The 27,399-nt window shown below is 42.1% G+C and overlaps 1 protein-coding gene across 2 annotated transcripts; it reads left to right on the top strand.

The window, feature by feature from the left end:
* Positions 1-12,523: 12,523 nt before the first annotated feature.
* Positions 12,524-20,986, top strand: ARL11 (ARF like GTPase 11). Of its 2 annotated transcripts, XM_019650822.1 has the most exons (3): positions 12,524-13,088; positions 16,408-16,863; positions 17,625-20,986. In XM_019650822.1, the coding sequence occupies exon 3, from the start codon at positions 17,643-17,645 to the stop codon at positions 18,189-18,191; it is 549 nt and encodes a 182-aa protein (XP_019506367.1). In that variant the 5' UTR covers positions 12,524-13,088; positions 16,408-16,863; positions 17,625-17,642; the 3' UTR covers positions 18,192-20,986. The 2 variants fall into 2 exon arrangements, with proteins under 2 accessions (XP_019506367.1, XP_019506368.1); XM_019650823.1 differs by lacking the exon at positions 12,524-13,088 and having other exon boundaries at positions 16,394-16,863.
* The last annotated feature ends 6,413 nt before the right edge of the window (positions 20,987-27,399 follow it).

Raw genomic sequence — 27,399 nt, 5'->3', positions numbered from 1 at the left:
ATACATAAAGGAATACATGAAAACCAAAAAATAGGGAGCCAGAGAGCCAGGGTTCTTCCAAGAGGCCTTTTGGGTTTCCCATAGCCCCGGCTATTGGTTTAATTTACAACCATTGTTTACCCATACAATACACCCTGGAAGTTTTTCATCACTTATTTTACAATGCTTCCCATGCAATTTAACACAAAAAACAAATCCTTTGAGATGGTCCAGGAGCCCTTCTGAAATACCACAAATTTATTCCTATATATATTGAGATTTTATTCCTTAAAACCTCAATTTTAATGAAAACTAAGAAGTAAGCAATTAGCATTCTTTAGCTTGGCAGATTTATGAAGACATTTTATAATCTCTAGAAACACAGGCTCTCTTGCTGGCAAATATATTTAAGACATAACCTCTGGAAACATATTTCATAGACATCAAAGTCAGTTATTAACATAAACTTATTTTTTTTAAACCTGGGTAAAATATATAGTCATGTCTGTTTTAGTTAAGCCAACAAATTTAAGCTAGCTTTTATTGACTGAGGATTAATCTTAGATCACGTGAACATGAAAAGCATGAGTTAGTTTCTATATTTCTGAGAACTTTAGAATACCCAATCCTTATAAACAATTGACTTTAAATTAATTTTAACAATACCATCAGAAGTAGAAAATTATCTCACATTTACAACATACGTATGCAGACACACAGAGACCTGCACAAACAGAGACCAGTTGGATCCAAATTTTGTTTTGGAGGTATTTACAACTTATACCTGTCCTTGACAAGTCAAGTTCCAGATGGCCTTCCCACTTTTAAAATAAGGGCAGCCATTTTTAATACCTCAAAGAATTGGATTGATACCCAAATGACATTATACACTGACCAATTTATCTAAATCCTTTTTTGAAGCTTCAAGAGATCTTGAAATATGTTTTCCATTTATTCTGCCTAATTTTATTCCTGGCTTTTTCTACTTGTGCATGCAAAAATTAATTTAGAAGTATCAAAGGATCCTCATCTCGGCCATCTTAGTATAAATGGAAGACTGACTATGGTGGGCCTTGTTGGCTTCAAGGGTACAATTTCCCATGTTAATTTTGAGATCTGTAGAGTTTGAACAAACTTCTAGGGAAAACCAGCCTTTACAGGCACATCTCCAGATAAGTCGAATGCAGTGGATATTCCTATAGGGATTCATTATGATCTAGAGGAAATTTTCCTCAAGCACCTCAAGAACCCCACAAAGATTCTTAGTCATTTAAGAATACCTGAGCAAGGGCCAGCAAGAGCTTACTGGATGCAGCTGAAACCTCAATGCTTTCCAAGGCACAGGCCCCTCTTTTTGAGCTCCTCTCTTGTGGGGCAAACTCATTCCAGGGCATCCTGGCCTTCTCCCCCAGGCTCCCACCAACTTCTCCAGGACCGGCTGCATTACCACACTGGATGACTCCCTGCACCCACTTCTGCCACTCTGGATTTGGGGCTCTGTACAACTATGGTCACCCTACTGGCTATTTGGATTGGGGAAGCAAGTATTCTTCCTTTTTCAGAGCTAAAGACAGGTCAGTCTCCCCTTTAACCAGCAAAGATTTTGTTCAGACTCTCAGTAAGCAATCCAATTAAAAAGCCGAAATTAAAAGTAGCAATCCATTTTTTCCCTTACCCTGGTTAACACAACCCTTTCCCATCTCAAGGATTTTCTAAGAACAGCTCAGATAAAGTCATGCACCTGCTACTTAAAGCAAGGAAGCTCACGCAAATTCACTGGATGTGAAGCAGGGAGCTGGTGGGGCACAATGGGCCCTTGCTGGTACCTGGCACCAGGGTCCGGGTTCACAGGGTGGTCCTGGGTGGGCTTCTTTGGAACCCTGCTGACTACACCTAGTAAATGTCGATGTAAAAACGTCCAAACCTGTAGAGAAGTTTTATAAGAGTTTCTTTGAGCCAAACTGATGACTTATGCCAGGAAGCAACATCTCAAATGCTTCCCAGTACGTTTTTATTTCAAGATATATTTCTTCGTCCAATTCTAAAATTCTTGAAATATTTCTGAACCTGCTACTAAGTGACCAACTTTTAAAATGTGGCCCAGGCACAGTCATGAGGGGACTACTTCAGTGAATTAGAAGGTAAAATTCCCAATCACACAATAGGTATATAAAGGACTGTTCAAATATGAATAAAAGACCCAGTTCTGAAGAAGTGTCAGAACTCATACAGGGTTCACAATTTCCTAGAGTTTTAACAGTATATAAGCTTAAAATGTTATACATGCCAGGCAGGCATTTCTCTGTCCCCTCCCTGCATTTATCAAAACAAGTGTCGTACTAATTTATTTAAAAAACAATAGATTTGGCAGATGGCTAAAAGGAAATCTGGTATTGCTGCTGCTTCTATCTCTCGTTACAAATGATTGGGGATAGGGTATCCATAATACAGTTGTAAATATCCCTTCTTTCCTTTGGTCCTATTACTATTTCTTTCTTTTTCTACCACTGCAAACTCTGGAATATCCATTTCATGTATAAGTCACCTGAAGTCACCGGGGAAAGCAATTAAAGAGAAGAAAAGTTTTTAAATGTTTGAAGGTGAAAAAACCCCTACATTATCATTTAGTTAGTTAGTTAGTTAGATAGATAGATAGTTATTTTGATGGCGGGTTCATGAGGATAAGCCCACACATTGATATGTAAATTTGGTATTGCCACCTAATGACTTAGTTAATTGAGACAGAGACATCAATTTAATCCAGTGACTATGTGTCAGTATCTCTCTAGGGAAAAAAGGGGTGCCGGTAGAAATCCAAAGCTTTTTTAAAATGCCACATTTCTTCTTACCACCTCACCTCCCCCGGCCTCCACTTCTTTCCCAAGCATGAGTATGTACCAAGGTCAAGATCATCACTTGGCTATGTTTTCTAGGGGCCAAAAGTATATTGTGGAAACACCCATTCTTTGGGGGAATGCTCTGTCTTCCTTCTAAAGTAGCCATTGTCTGCCTTCTTATCACTACCTGTGCAGCCAGGTATAATTTGCCCAGAGAAGCGTGCATCACTCTCTGCTCTAGAAAGTTCTCCTCAGATGGCCTAAATCAGCTCAGCTCTAACACTTGGGGCATATATTCTGGTTCTCGTCCATTCTTCTTTTTGGCCTTCAGTCTCCAGATCAGCCTTTCCTTATAGCTGAAGTGATAAATGTGGGCTTAGGAATGAAGGCCACTGCGTTTTGCTTAAAGAGTTCAGCATGTGGTCTAGTCTAATCTCACTCAGCAGTATTTTATAGTGGAATTTGAAGCTTTAGTGAAATTAAATGTGTTATTTAGCTGACCATTGTCTAGATTCCCTATTGAAAGGGGGGTAAAAAAAAGTCTAGAAATCTCTATTTACACTTTTTTGTGTGAAAAGTAAGTGTACTGGTTCTATAAAAAATTTCTCATATTTTAAAAAACATATCATTCTTTTCTCTATGAATCTCTTTGTACTATGTGGTGGATATTATCAAATACTATCAGCTAAATTACAATTTATAAAGAATACTCTCCCATTTATGTTGTAAAATATTACAAAGGTCTAATATCCAAAGTTTAGAATCTAAATATTATTTGGTACTGTGTAGTAAATTTCATCTATGTAGCCAGATTTCACAAATATAAATTTACCCTTAAAAACTATTCTTTATGAATTATATTAATTTGTCTATGAGAAAAACAAATGATAACTGCTATGTCTTTCTATTTGTCCATAATCTAATCTGAGGGGTCCTCAAATTTGTAAAGAGTATTTGTGTAAAACCTACAGAAAACATTATACTTAATGAAAACATTAGAAGATTTACCACTAAAGACAGATGGATTTTTTTTTTTAAATAGCCACAAATTCTTTGGTACCCCTCTCACTGAGAGATGGTGTCTATATATCTTCCCTTTCAATCTGGGTGGATTTATAATTTGCTTGTAACCAATAAAATGCAGAAGTGGCCCTGTGTAACTTCTGAGGCTGGATTAGAAAAGGTGATGCAGCTTCCCACTTGTTTACTGGAATACTTGCTCTTGGAGCAAATAGAGTAATGGAACATAATATTAGGTCATCGGAAAAGTCATGACGCATGTTTGCAACAGATGGTGCTAGTTCATTTTTGGAAGTACTAGAGTCAGTTGCATCTATGTTATTGCTATGTCATTTGACAGCTGACAGTTCTAGCCTCATCATAAAAAAAAATTGAGCAATGTGGTTGAGTTTTGGAGATTTTAAAACAAGTTGAAGACGGAAAACCAAACTGTGCATTTTTGCCATATTTTTCTGTTTTACTTCCATAAAGGGAACAATGTGTGTCAAGCTTGTGAAAAGTTGCATAAAGTTTATGGTGACAATGCTCTACAAGAACGTCAGTACCAATGATGATTCACGAAATTCCGTGCTGGTGATTTTGATCTTAACGACGCTCCTCAGTCAGGGAGGCCCACTGAGGTTGATGATGACAAAATAAAGGCATTGATAGAGTCAAACCCATGTTACATGACACAGAGATTGCAGAAACATTGAACATCCATCATTCAAGCAATCACGACCACCTGAAGAAGCTGGAATACGTAAGCAAGCTCGATATTTGGTTTCCGCATGAACTCAAAGAATTTTATTGACAACGCGTATAAACATCTGCAATATGCTCATTAAATGTGAGGAAAACGATCCTTTTTTGAAGCAACTTAAAACTGGTGATGAGAAGTGGATTATTTACAACAATGTGGTGCGCAAACAGTCTTGGTCCTGATGTGATGATTAGCCTCAAATGACATCGAAAGCAGACATTCTTCAGAGGAAGGTTATGCTCTCAGTGTGGTGGGATTTTAAAGGTGTCGTGTTTTTTGAGCTCCTACCAAGGAACCAAACAATCAGTTTGAATGTGTACTATTGGCAATTGGACAGTTTGAATGTATCCATCATCCAGAAACGTCCAGAGTTTGTTAATTGTAAAGGAGTTGTGTTCCATCGCGACAACACGAGACCACACACAAGTTTGATCACTCGTCAAAAATTATTGGAGCTTGGATGGGATATGTTGACACACTCACCATACTTGCCTGACCTTGCACCATCAGACTTCCACTTGTCTCACTCTCTTCAAAACTCCTTGCGTGGCATAACGTTCAATTCAGATGAGGCTGTAAATCAGCGCCTTGTTCAGTTTTTCACAAAAATGACAGGTCCTTCTAAGAACAAGGAATTATGAAGCTCACTGAAAGATGGCCAAAGGTTCTTGAACAAAACAGGCAATATATCATTGATTGATCTTTGTTCTTTATATAAATAAATGACCTTTGAAAAACATAGACAAAATACGTCATGACTTCTCCGACGACCCAATATAAAAGCAGAAACATCCAAACCCACACCTACAAGTATATATATGAGTTAGTGTACAGTAAAGGTGATACTCCAGATTAGTCAGAAAAAATAGATAGCTTATTCAATAAATAGTATTTATTCAATTCATCTAAGTTGTTGATTTTATTGGCATAAAGTTGTTTATAATACCTGCCTTGTCACTTTTTTTTAATGTCTATAAAATCTATAGTGATGTCTTTTTAAAAATTCTTTATGGCTATCTCTTTTTTCTTAATCAGCTTTATCATCAGTTTGTCAATTTTATTAATCTTTTCAAAGAATCAACATTCAACTTTGTTCATTTTCTCTATTTTTTTCATTTAATTAATTTCTATCCTAATTTTTATTATTTTATTTCTTCTACTTATTTTGTATTTAGCTTGTTTTCATTCTCTTGTTTTAAAATTGGCACTTAGATCATTGATTTTACATCTTTGTGCTTTTCTAATATAAGCATTTAAGTGTATAGATTTCCCAGTGCGTTTGCTATAACCCACATATTTTTATATGTTGTATATTCATTATCATGCAGCCCAAAATATTTTCTAATTTCCCTTGTGATTTCATCTTTGATCTACAGGTTACTTAGAAGTATGTTATTTAATTTCCAAAAATATGTGTGTTTTTTTCAGATATCTTTCCATTATTTATTGCTACCTTAATTCCACTATGGTCACACAGAAGATGTACTCTGTGTGATTTCAATTCTTTTATAATTGTTAAGACTTGTTTTATAGCCCACCATATTGTCTATGTTGGTGAGTTTTCTGTGCTTCTTCATCTGCCCCCAATGTAATCACTGTACACATTGACAAAACAGTATTCTGTTCCAAAGGGGCAAATAAGATCCAGGTAGAAGCCAGCTGGCAGGCTCCATGCTAGAAAACAGACTTCATGCTTCCTTGAAGTTGATAGAATTCACTGACTCAGAAAATAAGAACACGAACCCTCTGATTGTTACCACATTTTTCCCAAGCATGGGTAGGTACCAAGGTCAAGATCATCAGGTCATGTGTCCTGATTCATGGTGTCCTATTGTCATTGTACCTGGTTCCATGGAACCTCAGAGAGATGATATAAAATAAACATACTATTTTTAAAAATTCAAAGAATAAAAAAGAGCCCTTGGAAATAAAGGTATATATAATAAATGAATTGAAAAACATAGTGAAAGGGTTGCAAGACGATGTTGAAGAAATCTTCTAGAAAGTAGAGTGAAAAGGCAAAGTGTAAGAAAGAAAAGAAAAAATATATATATATATTTTTAAAGATTTTTATTGGGGAATTGGGGGGATGGGAACAGTGCTGGGGAATTGAGGGAAGGGGGACAGACAAGTTGCTGTCCTTTTGTTCTTCAGTCTAGTTGTGGAGGACGTTGCTTCACTGGCCCAAGTTGGCACCATCATTGCGCTCTTCCCGGGCGAGGCAGATCAGTCGCCGGCTTCTGGACGGCCGCTCACTGCGGCTGCTGGCTACACACGGTAGCCCATGGCAACCCACTGCCACAGGGGCTGCAGCCTACGCTGTCGCAGGCGACTCATAGCAGCCCAGCTCCAGGTCGAGCTGTTGTTCAGCATCTTAGCTGTAGAGGGCAGTGTCAGTGGCCCTCATATGTGGGATCCGAACCGGACTCTCTGGCGTCCCAAGCCAGTTCTTTACCATCGTGCCACTCGGCTGGCCCGAAAATATTTTTTAATTAAGAAAATAAGGCAAAGTTCAGCAACCAAATAATAGGAGTTCCAGAAAGAAAGCATACATAAACATGGAGAGAATTCAAGAAGACTTTCCAGAATTGAAAGTAACTTACTTCTGGCAGTAAGTGACAGAGTAAAGAATCCACTAAGTTTCCAACATAGTGGATAAAAATAGACTCATACCAACACACATTATTATGAAATTTCAGAATTCCGGGAATAAGGAGAAGATTTTGTAAACTTCCAGAGAGAAAAAAAGTCACAGTCAGTGGATCAAGAGTCTGTCTGGTTTTAGATTCTCAGCAGCAATACCTTCAAAGCTCTATGAGAAAATTATTTCCATCCTAGAATTTCATACCCAGCCAAGCTATTAATAAGTTATCAGAGAAAAATAAAGACATTTTCAAAGATTCAAGGTCTAAAACGTTACCTCCCATGCATCCAAGAAGCAACTGAAGATGTGCTCCGCCAAACTGACAGAGTGAACAAAGAAAAGGGAAAACTGGCGATACAGAAGCAGAGGATTCAACACAGGAGAGAGGTCAAGAAAATCTTAAAGAGGAGGTGCATACCATGTGGAGAGCAACTAGTTCAAGTTGAAGTAGCATGACTTAAGAGACAGGGGCACTGAGAACTGTTATCATCAAGCTATCTGCACTCATCATGCTCTCTTTACCTGAAAGAAAAAAATTCCCAGGCAAGCTTGGCTTGCATTCTTATCTGTATTTGGCCTTGATCATATGCTAATGAGGTTTCTCCCCTCCATACACTATTTTGATTTGCCCATTTCTGAAAGTTGAAAGTAAGCTTTGAAGCAAAAATTATGGAGCTGCCCACTCCTACTGACCATATTCCTACTGGATAACCACTACTGGGCCCACATGAAAGGCCTGCCAGCAGCCCCAACTACGGTAAGCACTATGCTTCCTAAGATTCTGTCATGACCTGGCCCACTGGTTGCCACAGAGGGGCACCTGTAAAACTCCCAAGGAGGGCCGGCTGAGTGGCGCATTGGTTAAGAGCTGGCTTGGTGATGCCAGAGGGCCCCGGTTCGGATCCCACATATGAGGGCCAGTGACACTGCCCTCTACAGCTAAGATGCTGAACAACAGCTCAACCTGGAGCTGGGCTGCCATGAGTCGCAGGTGATAGCATAGGCTGCAACCACTGCTGCAGTGAGTTGCCATGGGCTACCGTGTGTAGTCAGCAGCCCACGTTAGCAGCCAGCAGCCGCTGTGAGTGGCCATCCAGAAGCCGGCAACTGATCTGCCTCGCCTGGGAAGGGCGCAATGATGGTGTCAAATTAGGCAAGTGAAGCAACGTCCTCCACAACTAGACTGAGAACAAAAGAACAGCAACTTGTCTGTTCCCCTTCCCCCCAATTCCCCAGCGCTGTTCCCATCCCCCAATTCCCCAATAAAAATCTTAAAAAAAAAACTCCCAAGGAAGCTAAATTCAGACTATGACCCAGAGGCTCTCTTCAGCTCATCTTTTCCTGGGAGCCTTCATCTAATAGTGGCAATGTTTCTTCATAATTCGATTTGTACTTTGTGTTGATTTTTTTTCATATATATTTGTTTGAAAATAGTTCTTGACAAAATTATGTAACTTTGATTCAGAATAAAAAAAGAAAAAACTAGGCTGGGGCAAGTTCTTTTTAGCTTCAGTTTCAAGATCAATAAACGGGGACAAAAAAAAATCTTACTTCTCAGAGCTGTTGGGATGAGTAAATAAACTAATGTAGATATCATGTATGATACAGATTAAGGGATCACTCATTGATAGCTATTTTTCAAAATCTCAATTTAATAAGATAATCCCTTCCATGTGTGAGCATGTGTGTGAGTGTGAGTGTGTTGTGTGTGTTTGCGGGTATATATACAAAGTGTAGTAAGAATAAAACAGATTCTTTTTACCTACAGATAAATGTAGGTTGTAGAGGCAACCTACATCTGCTGAGATAATGGGGGATTCCAGAAAAGGTCACTTTTGAGTTCTTGCAGAAAAAAATGTGGAACACGATAAGGAGTCTCCAAAGCCTGTGAGCTGTAGCAGAATCAGAAATTTGGTAAACTGGAATAGTTTATTATGCCTGTTTTATTTATATACATATATATGTATATATATATATTACTAATATATTACTATGGAAAATTTCAAACGTACAAAAATGGAAAGACTAATATAATATACCACCATCTACCCAGTTTCAATGATTATCAACTCCGGGCCAATCTTGTTATATCCCAAACTATTTCTTCTCTATTACCAGATTATTTATAAGTAATTCTCAGAATCATATAATTTCATCTGTAAATATTTTAGTATTGTATGTCTCGCATTTTCTTGTGGACTTTCTAGTATTTAATAAATTCTTTAAGAAATAATAAAAATAATAACTATTAATTATTTTTATTATTAAAAGTGGACCTATATTATTAAATATAAAAAAGTGGACCATTATTAAAGTGGACCTATATATATTAATGGGGAAAAACCTCATAAATATATTGTTAAATGAAATAAGTAAGTTACAGACATCACAATTACATTTAAAAAGACCCAAACAAACAAAAATAAACAGTAAATATATATGTGTGCTCCAAAATATATAAGCATATTATAGAAAGGTAACTGCAAAAATGTACATCAAACTATTGATCCTGATTACCTCTGAGAAGGGGAGTAGTGCTTTGGAGGATGAACTTAGGGATTTTGTCCTACAGATTTTTATATTGTTTGACTAATACAAAAAATATATATTCATCATTACATATGTAATATTTTAATAAAAAGAAAAGAATTGAAGTAACCACTTTGCTCGTTGCTGCCCGGAGAGACAGTAATTCATCTGGAAAATGTAGGAAAGTCTCAAGTGCTGATTTCAGTTTCTAACTACTAAGTGACTTTCCAACCTCCTCCCTAATCGAGGTTTTTTGTTTTTTTGTTTTCCCTGCCAACTAAAAATACACTATCCAGTTCAGGAAATGTGGCTGATTGAATAGCAGCTGTGATGGACAACCTACTTTGCATATTGAAACAACCTTGGAAGAAAAATAGCAAAAGCTCGCTGTCATCGGCTCTGTTTTGAGGCATGGCTGACAGTCCTCACACACATTTGTCTTGGCCTCCACATTACCCCTCCTGCACATTTGCAGGAGACAGTCTCTGACCACTGTTTTGTTTTTTTTCACCCCTTTAGTGTCAGGAAATTTTCTACACATTCTGTAAAAACAGAAGTTGAAGCTACTTCGTGCAAAACTAACATCCTCCACATCTTTCTCACACTGTTTCACAAAGCAGATCATCCACTGCTGTTTCCTTTTCCCGTTTTTGTTTTGTTTTGATTTTTAGAGACAAAGAGATCTGCTGCCGAGATGCTATTTTTTCTGTTCAGAGGAGGAAAGAGCAAAAAGAGACAGGCACAAAAACTTCCTCCAGCTTCGCCTTGTTCCTCATTCGGTTATAAAGAGACAAGTGTCTCCAATAAAATGGAAACTAAAATAGCACAAAAGTTCTGGAAGATGAGCTATGCTGTAAACGTAAAACAGTCACAAGCCACTTAAAGTGATAATAATTCTAAGTGCAATCTGCGATGTAAAATAAAGACATTTAAAAAGTCTGCAATATTATATTCTATATCTAATTCTGCATAATGATAGTCTAGTTTTCACATACAAGAATAATAATAATATTGACATCTACCATTCATATGGCATGCAGATGCATTTTGAACAGTTTTTTTAAAAAAAATAATGTGATAGAGCAGCGGTTCTCAACCTGTGGGTCACGACCCCTTTGGGGGTCGAACGACCCTTTCACAGGGGTCGCCTAAGACCATCAGAAAACAAAAACATATTTACATTACGATTCATAACAGTAGCAAAATTACAGTTATAGAGTAGCAACAGAAATAATTTTATGGGTGGGGGTCACCACAACATGAGGAACTGTATTAAGGGGTCGCGGCATTAGGAAGGTTGAAAACTGCTGTGATAGACTATACTGAGCATTGCTCATAGCTGCTCAATAAAAATTGCATTGTACCTATAAAATATTAGAGCTGCACAAAACTTTAGAGATCACCCAGTCCAACCTTCTTGCTTTACAGATTAGAATATTGAGACTCAGAAAGGTTAAGTAACTTGCCCAAGGTAACACAGAAAGTAGCAGACCTGGGGCTAGAATCCAGACCTCCTAGTTCTTCAACCTGCCTTCTTCATCCTTTATGAAGGTGCCTCGCTGATCTAGCCACACCGACCTGCCTTGTCTCCCATTCACAAGGTAGCAGGCAAGAACTACTGCAGCATTCCTTCTGATTTCTTAATTTTGGAAATGATGATCATGCGACATAAGCACCAAATTATGAGTACATGGGACACACACACACACGCACACATGTGCATACTGTTAACACATGTTAAAGGACAGAGGTCTTAGAAGATAGCACAGTATTGTGAGAAGAGAACCATTTACCATGGAATGTTTGGTAAGTGTGGTAGAGACATTGTTGCCCATTCAACACCATCCTGACTTTCTTCTTGCTAATAATAATGCAATTTTGTTCAGTGATTGGGGGCAATATGCTCACAGCTGGACCCAGCCTGGCCAAACCGAGTACTTTAATTCTCCTGGCTAATGAGATATAAGGGGAAATTGGTTGGGAGGTTTTGGGGAAATATTTCCTTCTTGATAAAATAAATGCACACACATGCACACAAAGACACAAGAAGCCGGCCACCTTTCCCCTTCCTCTTGCTTTTGAATTCAGTTGTGTGTGAGATAAGATGCTTGTTTGTTGCTGCACCAAGGAAAGGAAACAGCACCCATAAGTTGCTGATGCCAAAGCAGAAATGTAGAAACAGATCAGCTCCTTGATGACACTACTGAGCTGCCAAACCCACCTGGAACCACTTCCATCCTTGCGGTTACGTGAGATAATAAGAAAGCCTTACTGTTCCAGCCGCTAACAGTTGGTGTTCTGTAACTTGCAGCTGAAAACATAGTTATTGTGTTTCTCTGAGCCTCGGCTTTTTCTGTATAAAATGGCAATCACAATACCTCCCTGACAGGATGATTGCAAGGAGGAAATGAGATAATTAAATGTCTAACATAAAAGAACTCAATAAATAGTAGCTACCAATGTCGTAATCATTATAACTATTTATTATATCAAAATCCTCAACAGTGGGAATGTTTTCTCCACTCCCCAGTCTCCATGGCACCTGGAAACTTTTCCCTACAACAGTAGTCTGGGGAGGAGACCAGCTTATAATGAAAAAAAAAAAATCCAATGTGTAAAATCAAAGAATAACTTACAGTGAACTATGGTGACATACCGAAAGATCTGAGCAAGCCACAAGGTGTTCATTTCTTCTGTCCTCGAAATCCCAATTCTGGAAATTGAGCCAATGTTAATAATCCAAATAAAGAGAAAAACTTTATTCACAAAATCTTTAATTCGGCATTATTTTGGAAGTAAATCATAATATTTCCTCCTGTTGTGATATAATTATGAAGCCAACACAAAACTTTTTATTAGAGACCATGTTGGAGTAAAGCAGTATCATTTTCCACATAAACTTAAGTGCAAAAAAAAAATCAGACTACAGAAGTGTATGCACACTCTGGTTACAACCACGTGGAGCACAGCTATAATTAGGCAGGACTATTATTGGCAAACGGATGGTAAGTAAGTGCAGCAGAGCACAGGAAATAAGAGGGCTGCAGGTTGTTGAAGAAATGCTGGTCAGAGAAGGGAGGAAAGATGGAACAAGATGACAATGATAATAGCCACAAGAAGGGCATTGTTTTCTCTCCACTAAGGCCATTAGGTGATTTCAAAATAGTCCAGGTAGTTGAGTGCAGAGCTGAAGGTGGGGCAGCAAAGATGCAGAATTTGGCTGCAGCAGCACCCTGAGAAGACCTCTGGGAAGGAGCCCCATCCCAGGGCACTCCACACAGGCATTAGGGGACATGGACCAGAAAGACATCCCAGCACTCCAGACACTATGAGGCAGGTGAGGAGCATCTGATACTTGGGATTTAGAAAACACAGGGAAACAGCTTCCACAGACCATTTGTGTGATAAATAGATCTTGTAGAATGTTTCTTATTGATTCACCCTCTATTATGAGAGCCTTGTTTGTGGTCAGAGTACAGGCTCACGCACCAGTTAACTACGGGGATACGTTCTGAGAAATGCATGGTTAGACTATGTTATCCTGTGTGAACATCACAGAGTGCACATACACAAGCCTAGATGGTGTAGTCTACTGTTGTAATTGTATGTGCTATACTTTTATACAACTGGCAGCATAGTAGGTTTGTTTACACCAGCTTGACCCAACTTTAGTCACCACAAACACCAGAGAAATACATTACACTACAACATTAAGGCCGTTACAACATCACTGATAGGAAATTTTCAGCTCCATTATAATCACATGGGACCACCTTCATATATGCGGCCTGTTGTTGACTGAAATGTCATTCTGTGGCGCCTGGCTGGGTACTAGAAAAGCAAAGGCAGACCGATTTCTTTTTTCTCGGGTATTCAGTAGAAGGCAGTATATCAGCAATATTTCATAAAACCAGTTGCCTGGGAAAAGCATGGAAGGGCACACAGCTATCACAGATACATGTTTTCAAAGCATATGAAAAAATAAAAAATATATATAAATGTAAGTATATTTATATATTATAAATATAAATAAAATATCTTTGCAATTAGCATCTACTGTATCTCATACCTGATCTAAATCATAATACATAAATCTTCATACATAAAATTCCAACCCATCATTAATTTGGTGGTTTTTTTGGTGGACGGCTTGCCCTTTTGCATGTATGCTCCTGCATCTGTCCCTCCATAATCACTGCACACATTGACAAGTCATGCTCGGCTCCAAAGTAGCCCATAGGATGCAGATGGAAGCCATATAGGAATGAGAATGCATGCTTCCTTGAAGGAACAGACCTCACTGACTCAGAGAGCAAGAAGATGAAACCTATGGCTGTCACCATGTATGACTTCCAATTTGGGGTCTCCCACCTGGCTCTACCACTTACTGGTCCCTTACTCATCCTTCTCTTAACTCAACTATCTCCACCTCTAGGAGGGGCCCTAAAACAGAGCAACTCGCCACTTTTTTAAATATAATAAATATTTTACAATGTTCATGTTTTAATCTAGAAATGAAAATCATAAATAAAATCTACTTACTCATATAGTGTTAAAAGAAAATCAATATAATGCTGTAACTATAAGATAGCAAATAAACAAAAGGAAGATAAACATAACCAAAAAAATACCTATTTCCCTAAAATTGCTCAGGCACAATCACATTAATGAAGCTGTCAATTTTTTCATCTAAACATGGACTCAGTGTGGCTGCAATGGCGCCAGATACAGTGTTTTTGTGGGGCTTATCCACAACCTAATACCCAGACAGCCCTTCTGAAGTCCTCTCTCTACATGAGGGTGTCTAAGAAAAAACTTCCCTTCTTGTTGAGCTGAAGGGATTGGGTAATGCAGGCCATAATGGCCTTTGCATACAACTATGGTCATATTCAATGTAATTGTTTCCCCTCCTCTCTTCTCCAGCTAATACAGGACCTTACCCCTCAGGAAAGGCTCCTTTACTTCTGGGGAACATGAACAGCCCTCACAGGTCCTCCTGAATGCCCGTCTAGGCCCTGGAAGGCAGTGCCTCTCTAAGAGCCCGGTGGTGCCACAGAAAGGCCTCCAGATGACCTGTATGCAGCCGATGTGGCGTCAGGCTTCCCTGGAATTCTCGGGGCAGGAAGAGTGTTCCTTCCCTAACTGTGTCACCTGTGGGGTGCTCAGCACCCAAGCAGCCTGGTCTGGTGCCTCCAAGACCCTCAAGTGAATGGCTTCTTCAGCTTCTGCCTGCCTTCCCTCTCTCCCTGGGGCTCAGACATGGGGAACCAGTCAGAGCAGCACCCACCCCCTGGCTCCCCAGGCGCCAAGCACACCTTAGCCTTAGCCTGCTGGGTCCTTATCCTCTGCCAGTGCCAATCCTCCTGCAAATCAAATCCTGGCAGGATTCCCACGGACTCATCAACGAGGTCTGGGTAGGACTGAGCCCCTGCCTGATCTGATCACCCAGTGCCACGGGTGGGAAGGACAAGCCCTCCTCCAGGCAGTTCTTTATTGCTTTCAGACTGCCCTGGGATAATGACAAAGATTCTTTGCCTGACCCAACTTTAGTCAAGCTCCTGGACCTTCTCCTAAGCCCATCTGTACACTTCCTTGTGAAACTCAGTTTTAACAAAAACCCTGTGAAGTCAGTTTCACCAGAATCCCCGCCCTTCATATCTGATCACCCTTCACCATCCTCCCGGTGATCTCTGATCACTCTGGTCTGCCTTCAGCAAGAATCCTGTTATTCACTTTAGCCAGAAACCCCCTGTATCTCTGATTCCTCTTAGTAATTTTTTATTCACTGCTCTCCCTCCCCCCGCCCTGTTCCTTGGCTATAAATCCCCACTTGCCCATGTTGTGTTCAGAATTGAGCCCAATTCTACACTGAGGTCTCTATCCCTATTGCAACGGACCTGAGTAAAATCTGTTTCTATGGCTTTAACTACCTTCCAGCTCTGGTTTATCTTTGACAATAATTTCACGCCCTCCCTGTAATCCCTCCAATCATGTTGCTATCTCTCACCACACACCCCGGTCCTTGAAATCTGACTACAGCCTACAACCACAGGCTCTCCACAGAACAAAACAACAGTAACACCAACACCAACGCAAACAGTGACGTACACACACACTGTATTTCTGACTTTTCCTAATTGCTTCCTCCTATTGAGATACATTGCCTGAAAACAGCAGCAATTACAATTGCTGTTTACAAAGCACTTTCTCAGTGTGACACGTTGATAGATGACTTATAAATTCCAGCAAGGTCATGAGCAAATTATTTACCATGTCTGAGGCTGGTTTTTCATTTATAAAATGGGAGAATCATGACCTCCAACTGGTTCTTGATATTTTAATGAAAGAATGTGCAGAAAGCAGGAAGTACTGCACCAATGTTATTTATGGCTTACAAGAGCCAAATCACTGCAACTCCAATCCCAAATCAGATAGCTACATGATCAATGGCTTCTGATTGGAACAATTTTTTTGAAAATTACATTTGCTGGTGGTATCATTTTGACTGGGGTAAACATAATGACATTGTTCAAGAAAAAAATAAACAATAAGTTTAATCACCCATAGTTTTACCACATTGACACAACTTTTAAATTTTTATTCTTTACCTTCAACAAAGATACCTAATTTTTACTGTTTTAATCATACTTACACAGCGTTTTAAAGCAAACAAAAGAATCTCTAGGCATCAGAAAAACCTCAAGGCCTGAACTGAAGAAAAAAACCAGATTCTCAGATTTCTCCATTGAGGAGGTCACAGGATTATGAGAGGAAGTGCAAAAGAAAGCTGCTGAACTTGGGCACAGCTGTGAGTATGGCACCCTCCTTTCTGCATCAAGTCTGAACTGCTAAGAAAGGGAAGTTTGGCTGGGCCTCACTTTGTCAAGAGCTGAAGAGCTGGGGATGTCTTTTGGCACATAATCCCCAGCCAGGACTGCGGGGAGCGCTGAAGCTGAGGGAGGGGCTGTGGATCCCACCTCAGCCCCAACCACCTGGGAAAAGGAAGCAGAAAAAGGACAACTGGCAACTGTCACCACGCTTTCTTCTCATCTCGTTCTTGGGACATACTGTGGCAGAGGAGGATCTTTTGGCCACCATCTAATAACACTGAGGTAACTTTAAGGTTTACTCTTCTACCCTGGCATGAGGAATGAACAGAGGCTGTCTTATCTTCCTCCAGGGGCAGCTGAAATATACTCCTGGGCTGAGATGGCCCTTCACCTGTCCCAGCCAAGATTCCCCCAGACTAAATTGGACAGGTCTTAGTCTTAAAATTTGGGATTTTTGAAAAACAGGAGTTGTGTTCTAGAGGTAATTTACCTTGGTAAGACAGTGGAGGAAACCACTTCGCTCTGACTGCGAAATATGTCCCCAGCCAACAGTATTTATAAATAACCACAGTTTATAGGACACAGTGCTGGTCCTGGAGGGAGTTCCAAACGCAGCAGAAGTTACCACAAGCCGGCTGTCCCCTTCACTCGGTGCACTGAGCCCAAGATAGCTTCCGTTTCAGGGGTTAGGCTTACAGAAGGAAAACGGAGGCGGGAAGCCACAGGCTAGCAAGAATTAAAGACATAGTTCAGTCATTTCTACTAAACTAGATCTGCCAGCGAATGTGACTCCACATTCCGTGACTTCCAGGGGGCCCTACCCTTTCTCTGAAGCAGGCTCCCCAGAAATAGGTCAGCTGATTGTAACTCATTCACACTCTTCCTTCCTGGCCTTGGGACATCCAGGCCTATGTTTGAAATCTGGCATGGTAAAGACACTTCCTACTTTGGAAGTAGGAGCTCTTCCTCCATATGCCTGCATAGATTTGTGTGTTCCTTCTGAAAAGAATGGCTGATGTGTGCATCTGGCCTTTCTCCCCCAGGATTTAGCAGTGGCCACCATGGGTTCTATGAGTTCCCGAGGGCACCAGACAGAAGCCCAGGTGGTGATGATGGGCCTTGATTCGGCTGGCAAGACTACGCTCCTGTACAAACTGAAAGGCCACCCGCCGCTGGAGACCCTGCCCACCATTGGCTTCAATGTGGAGCCTCTCGAAGCCCCAGGGCATGTGTCTTTGACTCTCTGGGATGTTGGGGGGCAGACTCAGCTCAGGGCCAGCTGGAAGGACTACCTGGAAGGCATGGACATCCTCGTGTATGTGCTGGATAGCACAGACGAAGCCCGCTTGCCTGAGGCAGTGGCTGAACTCACAAAAGTCCTGGACCACCCCAACATGGCCAGCATCCCTTTCTTGGTGCTGGCCAACAAGCAGGAGGCACCTGATGCTCTTCCGCTGCCTGAAATCAGAGACAGGCTGGGCCTGGAGAGATTTCCCGACCGCTGCTGGGAGCTCCGAGCCTGCAGTGCCCTCACTGGCGAGGGGCTGCCAGAGGCCTTGCAGAGCCTGAGGAGCCTTCTGAAATCCCACAGCAGCTGTGTCTCCAGGTGAGCACAATGCAGCAGCCAGTGCAGAGAGCAAGAAGTCTTGATGTGGGCAGAACAGCTTATCTTTTTGCTCATATAAACCGGAAGAAGCAGCTGGTCCTTGAGATTCTTAAGCCCAGTTTAACAGACAAGAAATCCTGTGCTTGGACAGGGTGTTTTCTTCTTGGGACTTATCATCACCGGTGTTTATGTTGAAAATCAACTGTTCTTTGAACAATGATACACTAAGGGAAAAAAAACATACCTCCTTACACTTCATTTAATAACTCATTGTCAAGTGAAAACTAAGCAATTGTAATAATAAAGTAACACGTAATAATAGAGCATGATAATTAAGATCTAAATTCACAGAGGGAAAGAAGTTTCAAAATCAAATCAGAATATCATGTGGACATGGTCGCGATCTCATGAATACTTTTCCCTGGTAGTCCCAGGGTATGTGCCGTGATCACTTTGACAGCAAGCAGCCAACAGGAGCAGGATTGATCAGGAGAGTTTGCTCCCATGGAATCCTGGGTTTAGAAGGTCACTGGGCGCTCAGCCCTGGGTAAGGGGCCGCGAGTTTCAGCCTTCCCAAACTGATCCTCTTCTCTGCCCCTGATTAACCTTTCTCTGTCTTTTTGTCATCTTGTGTCGGTCTTTTTCCAAACCTTTTATTTCTCCTCCTTATTTTCCTCCTTCTTGTAGCATATGTCTTTTCTTAAAAATTAGATTAATCAATGATTTCATTTATTCATTGATTTAATAAAAAAATATGCAGAGCATTGAATTTGTGGCAAAAGGCACTGAACTCTTAGTTATTTGAAGATATGTAAAATAGCAATAAATCTCTCTCATTATTACTAATAAATACTTCCTATAATCTGAGTTTTGTAACGGCACACAACTTGCATTTGGCACCTGCTCTCATGTTAAATAGCTCTAAATGTTGGCTATTCCTTCATATCCTAGGCTAACATCAGCCTCCTTATAGCTCTTGGTAATGGTTCTGCCCTCTCTGGAGTGACACAATATAAATTGACCCTCAGTACGCCTCCAGCATGTGACACCTGCCAGGTCCCTCTACCCAAAGTCTTCCTTTCCAGCATCAGGTTATACATGCCTAGTTCTTTTCACTACTTGTCATCAATTGACATGTTGCAAGACTTCCTGTGTTAGACATAGGAAAGTGCAAAGACACAAAGACAAATGAGACAAGGCCTCAGGCCCCCTGGAGCTCTGCTTGGGGAAGAAATAGGACAAGCTCCCCCCAAAAATGTGAAGATGGAAGCTCAATTCAGCAACTGTTTATTGGATACTTACTGGGGCCAGGTTCTGTGATCAGCACTTTATGTAGATTATTTCTAATTCTCCCAACTCTGCAAAGTAGGTATCATTCCCATCTTATACGATTAGAAACTGCGGCTCGAAGAGGTTGTGATTTGCTTGAGGCACAGAGCTATTTAGTGACATATCTGGAATTTGAAACCAGATGTGTCTAGCCCTAATGATGCCGTCATTCTTTCATGGCAATATGCTTCTAGAAGGTTTAAGCTAAGGTTCATCTTCAGTCAGCGGTTGTGATGGGGGGAACAGTCTAGTCAGAAGGAGGAGGCTGTTTTGAAGTATGAGGGAGAGTATAGGAAGGATAAGTAAGCTAGAGCTGCTGAAATAGGAATTTGGGGGTGAGAGTGACCTATTATAATAGGAAAAAAAACTGAAAAAAAAGTTTAGGTCCAAGTTGAGGAAGGCTTGGACTTCCATAATCAGGAGTTTGGCTTGGGGGAGTGAAATTATGGGACTTGGCATGTAGGAGGATAACTTAGTGGCAGTGTGGGGATGGATTAAAGAGAAGGGGGGCCACTGTAGATGGGACGCAGGGAAACCAGATAGATGCTGATTGTAGTAACTGAGGAGAAGTAGAGAGGTGAGAAAATTGAGAGCCATTTCTTAAGGGGAAAAGCTGAGAGAGGAAGAATTTGAAGACAGCTCAAGATTTGGGATCTACATGACAAGAGGGATTGGAATGAACTAAGAAGGTGGACACAGGAGGAACAGGTTGGAACAGGGATCAGGACTGCTGGGTTCTACTTTTGAAATGCTGGGTGTGAATGTGTTTACAGCTTCTTTCAGATCGTTCCATTATCTGTACTCCTTGAGACACCAAGGACCCTGATAGATGCACCTGCTGGTTCCCACTTACAGAGACTCATTTCCTCACATGATTTGTCACTTTTTATTGTGAGCTTATCTTTAGTAGGATTTGTTTTTCCTGTGTGACTCCCACGTGCTGTGGATTGTGACAGGGCTTCTACATAGAGTTTTTTTTACATTGCTATCTACTAGGATTGTAGAGGTTTTGGCTGTTTTAGACCAAATATTATGTTAATTTCTTTGAGGCTCATGGGCCTCACAGGCAGTATAAATCTGGATTTTGCACCCATTCATGGTACAGTCCCTAGGAATTCAATTTCTGACAGGTGATCTTTTCTCTTTGCACCCACATCCCAAGATAGATCATTTGCTTCCTCATACTCCCCTGAGCTGGTGGCAGCTTTTTCTATTCCCTTTTTAAGGAAGGGGCATCTCTTTTATGTTCTTGTTTTTCTGCTGAGCTCAGATCAAAAGTTTCTCTCCTCCCAACAAGCCTAAGGCCACACCTCCCATTTTTGTAAGATGTTATTACCTCAGCCAGGTCCCTCGAGCCTAAATTTGACTCTTCTAAGATCCTCTATGGACTCCAGGCTTCCAGCTTATACCTGCTTTTGCTGTTGTTTCTCCCTTCATTGCTGCCACTTGAGGGCTCCCCTTTCTTTTGTACAAGGACAGCATACATTAAAATAAATTNATATATATATATATATATATATATATATATATATATATATATATATATATATATATATATATCGTTGGTTACAGTTTACCCAGCATTTCTATGACTGCATAATGGGAAAGGGTCCATCTGCCATGTTGCTGGATGTCCTGGTTGTTTTGTTTTGTTTTTTTAAAGATTTTATTGGGGAATTGAGGGAGGGAACAGTGCTGGGGAATCGGGGGAAGGGGAACAGACAAGTTGCTGTCCTTTTGTTCTTCAGTCTAGTTGTGGAGGGCGTTGCTTCACTGGCCCAAGTTGGCACCATCATTGCGCTCTTCTCGGGTGAGGCAGATCGCTCGCCGGCCATTGGATGGCAGCTCTCACCAGCTGCCGGCCGCTCATGCTGGCTGCTGGCCACACACATTTGCTTATGGCAGCCCACTGCAGCAGGGACTGCAGCCTACACCATCGCTGGCGACCCACAGCAGCCCAGCTCCAGGTCGAGCTGTTGTTCACCAACCTAGCTGTGGAGGGCAGAGTCACTGGCCCTCATGTGGGATCTGAACCAGGGCTCTGTTGCTCAGAGCTGGCATCCCAAGCCAGCTCTTAACCAACGTGCCACTCGGCCGGCCCTGTCCTGGTTGTTTCGATATGTGTCTGGGAGCCTTCCTGGGGTGCTGGCAGGAGACGCTATGATGAGAAAATCTCTACTTAGGAAGATAAACTAGGCAGTGGCATTGTAGTGGAGAGAGGATCCTGAAGGCAGGGAGACCGCCTAAGGGACGACCAGGGTGTCTTTTGACCGATGTGCACACTCTTAGCACCATTGGTCTGAATGGATGTCCTATCACTGTAGCAGCCCCATCTTGCTATGGGCATCTTTCTCCCTTCTCTTGACAATGCCCTGCTTCAGCCGGGCCAGTCTCCTTTCTGTCACCAGGAAGTACCAGGTTCTTGCCCAGCTCCAAGTGTGGTGCTTCTTGGTGGACAAGGCAGAGCGGACAAGGGGGACCAACACGTAGCTCTGAGTGTGTGCCAACAGCCCCAAGTCCTTGAAGGCAGACATGTTTAGACTTCCTAAGCCCCAGGAAGTCTCCTTTCATCATCCCCCTTGGATAAGACTTAGGAAGAAGGACAACAAAGCAAAACATCAGAGGAAACATGCCTAGTTAGTGTTGACCATCACTCCCTGCTGGTCCACCTTCTGATGGGATGGAATGAACATCAAATCAGTAGAATTACCAGCAAGTGAGTTCTGGGATGTGAACTCTACAGGTCTCTGGACAGAAGGTGGGGCTTGAGAGCCTCAGAGCCCAAGGGCAGCTCTGCCAGCCTTCCGCCTCACTGGCTCCTGAGATGTTTGCCTGAAGCAAGCATGGGAATCCCACAGGATGCAACGTCCTGTGGCACCCTCCTGGGATTTCTTTCTCCTGTCAAGCTTTCATGTCCATTAGAAGTCCTTGTAGTTATAATAGTGACCCTAACAGTGGCAGCATTCTTCCATTGTCACACAAACTTGTGGATGCCTCCTGGCAACCCTGCTGTTCCTAAGGCTTAGGATGCTTTCCTGTTCAAATCCTGCCTATTATTTAAGGACTCTCAGATCCCACCTCTGCAGGAAGCTTTCCCCGCACACTCCAACTATGTTTATCTTCCCTCCGAACTCCCATGGTGCTGACTGTCCACGGTCCCCTTCTTAGTGCCTGAACTGGGACACTTCCACATGTGAGTATGTGTTCTCCCCAGATATGGAGTAAATTCCAAAAGATAAGAGGCCATCTGTTCATCCTTAGGCCCCTCTTCAAAGCCTGGACTAATATGAGATAATGAGAGTTGCTCATTAAATACCTGGGTGAATAATGAAGAACTGATTAAAGCTATTGAACTGGGTGTTATGGCAGAGAGTCCACAGGTTCTCTGAACTGTCTAGAATAAAATCCAAAAGAAATGAGAACACCAAGCAGCTCATTGGCTTGAGAGTCAAAATGGCAGCACAGGGCCGGCTGAGTGGTGTGCGATGGTTAAGAACTGGCTTGGGACGCCAGAGGGCTCCAGTTGGGATCCCACATATGAGGGCCAGTAACACTGCCCTCCACAGCTAAGATGCTGAACAACAGCTCAACCTGGAGCTGGGATGCCATGAGTCGCCGGCGATGGCATAGGCTGCAGCCCCTGTGGCAGTGGGTTGCCATGGGCTACCGTATGTAGCCAGCAGCCAGCGTGAGCGGCCAGCAGCCGCAGTGAGCAGCCGTCCAGAAGCCGGCGACTGATGTGCCTCACACGGGAAGAGCGCAATGATGGTGCCAACTTGGGCCAGTGAAGCAACGTCCTCCACAACTAGACTGAAGAACAAAAGGACAGCAGTTTGTCTGTTCCCCTTCCCCCAATTCCCCTATCTGTTCCCCTTCCCCCAATTCCCCAATAAAAATCTTAAAAAAAAAAAAAATTAAGGGCTGGCCGAGTGGCTCAGTTGGTTAAGAGCTCGCTCAAGAGTTTGAGCTCTGAGCAACAGCAGTTCGCGTCCAGCCCGAGCTGAGCAGCCGCTGAGCTGCCAACAGGTAGCAGGATGGCTCAGCTAAAAACAAACAAAAAAAATTAAGCATAGAGTTCTCACAGATCCCTTTTCCCACCATTAGCACTCTTCAGACCCAGACTTGTTCTGGTGACACGCTGGTGGGGCAGAGTCGGGGGGGGGGGCGAGAATGCAGTTCAGGGTCCAAGACTGCTCTTGAGAATTCTGAAACTCTGGACACTCAGCCTCCAGCCCCCTCCCTACCACAATTATCACCTTTATTCTGGTCTTCTCTCCTCACTGCCTAGCCCAGAGACAACACTTTCAATTTGAGTACCCAAAAGCCCAGATTTAATATTTTCCTCAAGCACTTTCAATGCACCCTTCTCTTGCAAAGACTAGTATATTGAATAAAGAGGAAGGATTTCAAAAGACTGGTAATTAAATCTCACACTCAATTCCACTCCCTTCTGAAATTCTACAATTCCAGATGCATCCCTGAGACTTCAGTTTTTAAAAGAAAATGTCCCTAGAAGAATGGCAGCAGGGGGAGTTATTTGCACTTTAATCATGTGAATGAATTCTCAAGATCCTTTCAGGGGTAGTTTTGTTAAGAAAGCAAAGCTAAAAGTTGAGAACAGCTGAAAGAAGTATGGGGGTGTTGCCAAAAAGCAAAGGGCCAGAACTTCACAACTTTGCCCAAAGTTATAATGAATGTGGGCCACCTCTCGCCCATTGTCCACACAGCAAGGACCTACTGTGCGCAGATAGGAGGCCCAGAAAGGAAGATCTGGGTGTGTAGGACTGCCAGCTTCTCTAAGCACTTGGGTAGGGAATTAACAATCTGGCCTCTCCTTCCTACCGCCCTCCCACCTCAGCCCAGTGTCTCTTCAGAGGGTGGCTTTCCGAGGCACAGAGGAAGGCAGACAAGTTTGGAGAACGTATCCAGGATGGGGTGGGGAGCGGCAGATGGAAAATAAGCAGCCCAAGCTCTTTATTACTGTTCAATAGAGAACTAACTTCCAAGGACAACCAGCAAGAAGGTGGCTTCAGTATCTAATTGGGAAAGCCATGTTTCCCTCAGTTGTATCCTATACTTCAGCTTGACAGAGTGGAGAAGGACAACATCATGACCCAGGCAAAACTGAGGATCACAAAATTCCATAGGCCTAACCCTACTAGGCGGGGAGGGAATTCACTCTTTTAAACCCTCATTGCGATATCTTAAAGCAAGTTATTTGCAAAGTTACCCCCTCCAGCCACTTTGAAGATAGGTCAAGTTCTCTGGGATGATCAGATGATGCCTTTGAATCAAGAGCTCTGGGCGGAGGCGTGAGAAGCCTGCTGGTTGTTTTGTTCTGACACAGCCACGGGTCACAAGGTTCTTACACAAGCTTCGGGGTGGCCCTGCCACCCGGCCTTCCTTCCCCTCAGCCAGTGACGATGATTCAGGAGATTTCAGAAAAGAGCTCATGGGACACTCAACCAGCAGGTTTATCCTGGGGCACTTCTCAGGCATTTTCCTAGGTATTACATTAGGAGCTGGTTCCAGATCTGACTGAGAAGATGGACATTCACTTCCAGGCTCTGCCTGCAACACTTCAGTGAGTTCAGGCTAGAATATGAGGAATACAGGACCTAAAGGGGGTCTTTAGAAGGGACAAGAAAAGAAAGTCATTAATACTTGTGGTTTAATGTTGTGTAATGCACACATGCATATAACCTCTAACTCCCCAAATCTCACCCGGGGGGATAGTAAAGGATTAACCCTCCATCAGACGCAACTGATCTCACAGATTGTTTTGAATTTCTGTTGATTTTTATACTGAATTTATGTAATAAACATATATTGTTTTTACTTTGTGGCAAATTAAAAATTCATTCTCACAAAATAATAAGCATGCTTACATGTCATTTTCAATTTAAATAAATAAATGTCATGCACGCATCTAGTAGATGCATTGCGCCTGAACTCGTAACTTTTGCATTGTACCCGACAGTGGGTTAATAAAAGGCGGGGGAGGGGGTGAAAACCAAACTCCACAAAGACAAAGAAAGGAGAAGAGAGAGTAGCCGGCTTGAGATAGCAATAAAATTATGGAAGATAGAAAGTGACCTCACAGACAAGAGAAAGTAGAAACCTAAGTTGGCTGGGGGTTCGTGTGTGTGTGTGTGTGTGTGTGTGTGTGTGTCAAAAATCTTACTCTGTGCCAGGCATTGGTTTAAATTTTGAAGGTGTATTAATTCACATAATCCCCCAACAACACTAGAGTCGTGCCCTGATTTTGGAGATGAAGTTAAAGAACTTGTTCCAGGTCACGCAGCAGTATCTGAACCCCCTGCAGAAGGGGTGGCCCAGATACCCTGCTCTGTGCAGCCTCACAGGGATATAAGCAAGCTCTTCTGCATCAACCCCAGGAGCTCTCAGGACTTGGAATATGGGGGGGCTCCAAAGCGGGGCTGAAAACAATTGGTGGAAAATCTGGATGAAGAGACAGACCCTCTGGGCCAGCTGAGTGGCTCAGTTGGTTAAGAGCTCGCTCAAAGGTTTGAGCTCTGAGCAACAGCGGTTCGAGTCCAGCCCGAGCTGAGCAGCCGCTGAGCTGCCAACAGGTGGCAGGATGGCTCAGATAAAAAAATAAAAAAATAAAAATAAAAAAGAGACAGACCCTCAAGCTCCTTTGCTATTTTACTCAGGCCAGACAACTGCCTCTCTGCTCCCTGGAAGAATACTGTCTGTTTACTCTCTGGGGGCATTACCCAATGAGGATGGGGTGCAGCATCTATGAAAACAGGAGAATTCAGTGAAAGTTTGTGAACTGACTAGTGAAGTTGCTCAGACCCCTGCCCTAGTTAGCACCTATGTGCTAGCAGGGAGCACCTCTCTAGGAATTCTGACCAGCTGGAAAGAAGACATATGACACTGACATTTGAAGGTGTCCCCCGATGAAATAGTTGACTCACCAATTGATAAACACTGCCCATATACCCATACAAGTTTCTAGCATATTTTTGGTATCTTTCTGTTTTTCCACCTACATTTTTATTATGGAAAAATGTAAACCTACAGAAAAGTTGAGAAAAAAAACCAACAATGTAATGAACACCCATATATCAACCTCTTAAGTCCTACAACGGTTAACATTTCACAATATTTGCTTTATCTTTAGATATATGTGTGTACATATATTGTTTTTCTGAACCATTTAAAAATGAGACATTGATATTTCACTCCTACATATTTCAGTATCTCCAGCCAAAGAATTGGGACCTTATCATATGTAACCCAAATCCATCATCCCACCTAAGAAAATGTAAAATAACTACCTAATATATTCTAATATTGAATCCATATTCAAATTTCCCCCACTGTCCCCATAATGTCATTACATTTGGTCATTATGTTTCCTTCCTAGAATAGTCCTCCTTCTTTTGTTTTCCCTATGATATTGAAGGGACCAGGCCATTTAACTGAAGGGGGTCTCACATACGATTTGTCTGATTGTTTCTTGTGGCGTCATTTAACTTGTCCCTGTGTCTCTTGTAACTCCTGTACACTGGAAGTTAAATCTCGAGGTGCAACTAGTAGATTCAGATCAGACATTTTGGGCATGGCACATAGGTGAGGTTCTCTGCTTTACTTTTATTTATTTTTACTTTTTTTAAATTGGGGAATTGGGGAAAGGGGAACAGACAAGTTGCTGCCCTTTTGTTCTTCAGTCTAGTTGTGAAGCACGTTGCTTCACTGGCCCAAGTTGGTACCATCATTGCGCTCTTCCCGGGCGAGGCAGATCAATTGCCGGCCTCTGGACGGCCGCTCACTGCGGCTGCTGGCCGCTCATGCTGGCTGCTGGCTACACACGGTAGCCCATGGCAACCCACTGCCACAGGGGCTGCAGCCTA

The sequence above is a fragment of the Hipposideros armiger genome, unplaced genomic scaffold, assembly GCF_001890085.2.
Source record: "Hipposideros armiger isolate ML-2016 unplaced genomic scaffold, ASM189008v1 scaffold_148, whole genome shotgun sequence".
Classification (NCBI taxonomy): Eukaryota; Metazoa; Chordata; class Mammalia; order Chiroptera; family Hipposideridae; genus Hipposideros; species Hipposideros armiger.
The sequence above is the reverse complement of the archived record's forward strand: the minus strand, read 5'-3'. Positions and strand labels throughout refer to the sequence as shown.

What these genes read in the sequence shown, in the direction of transcription:
- ARL11 (XM_019650822.1), top strand. Translation starts at nt 17,643, where the DNA reads ATGGGTTCTATGAGTTCCCGAGGGCACCAGACAGAAGCCCAGGTGGTG.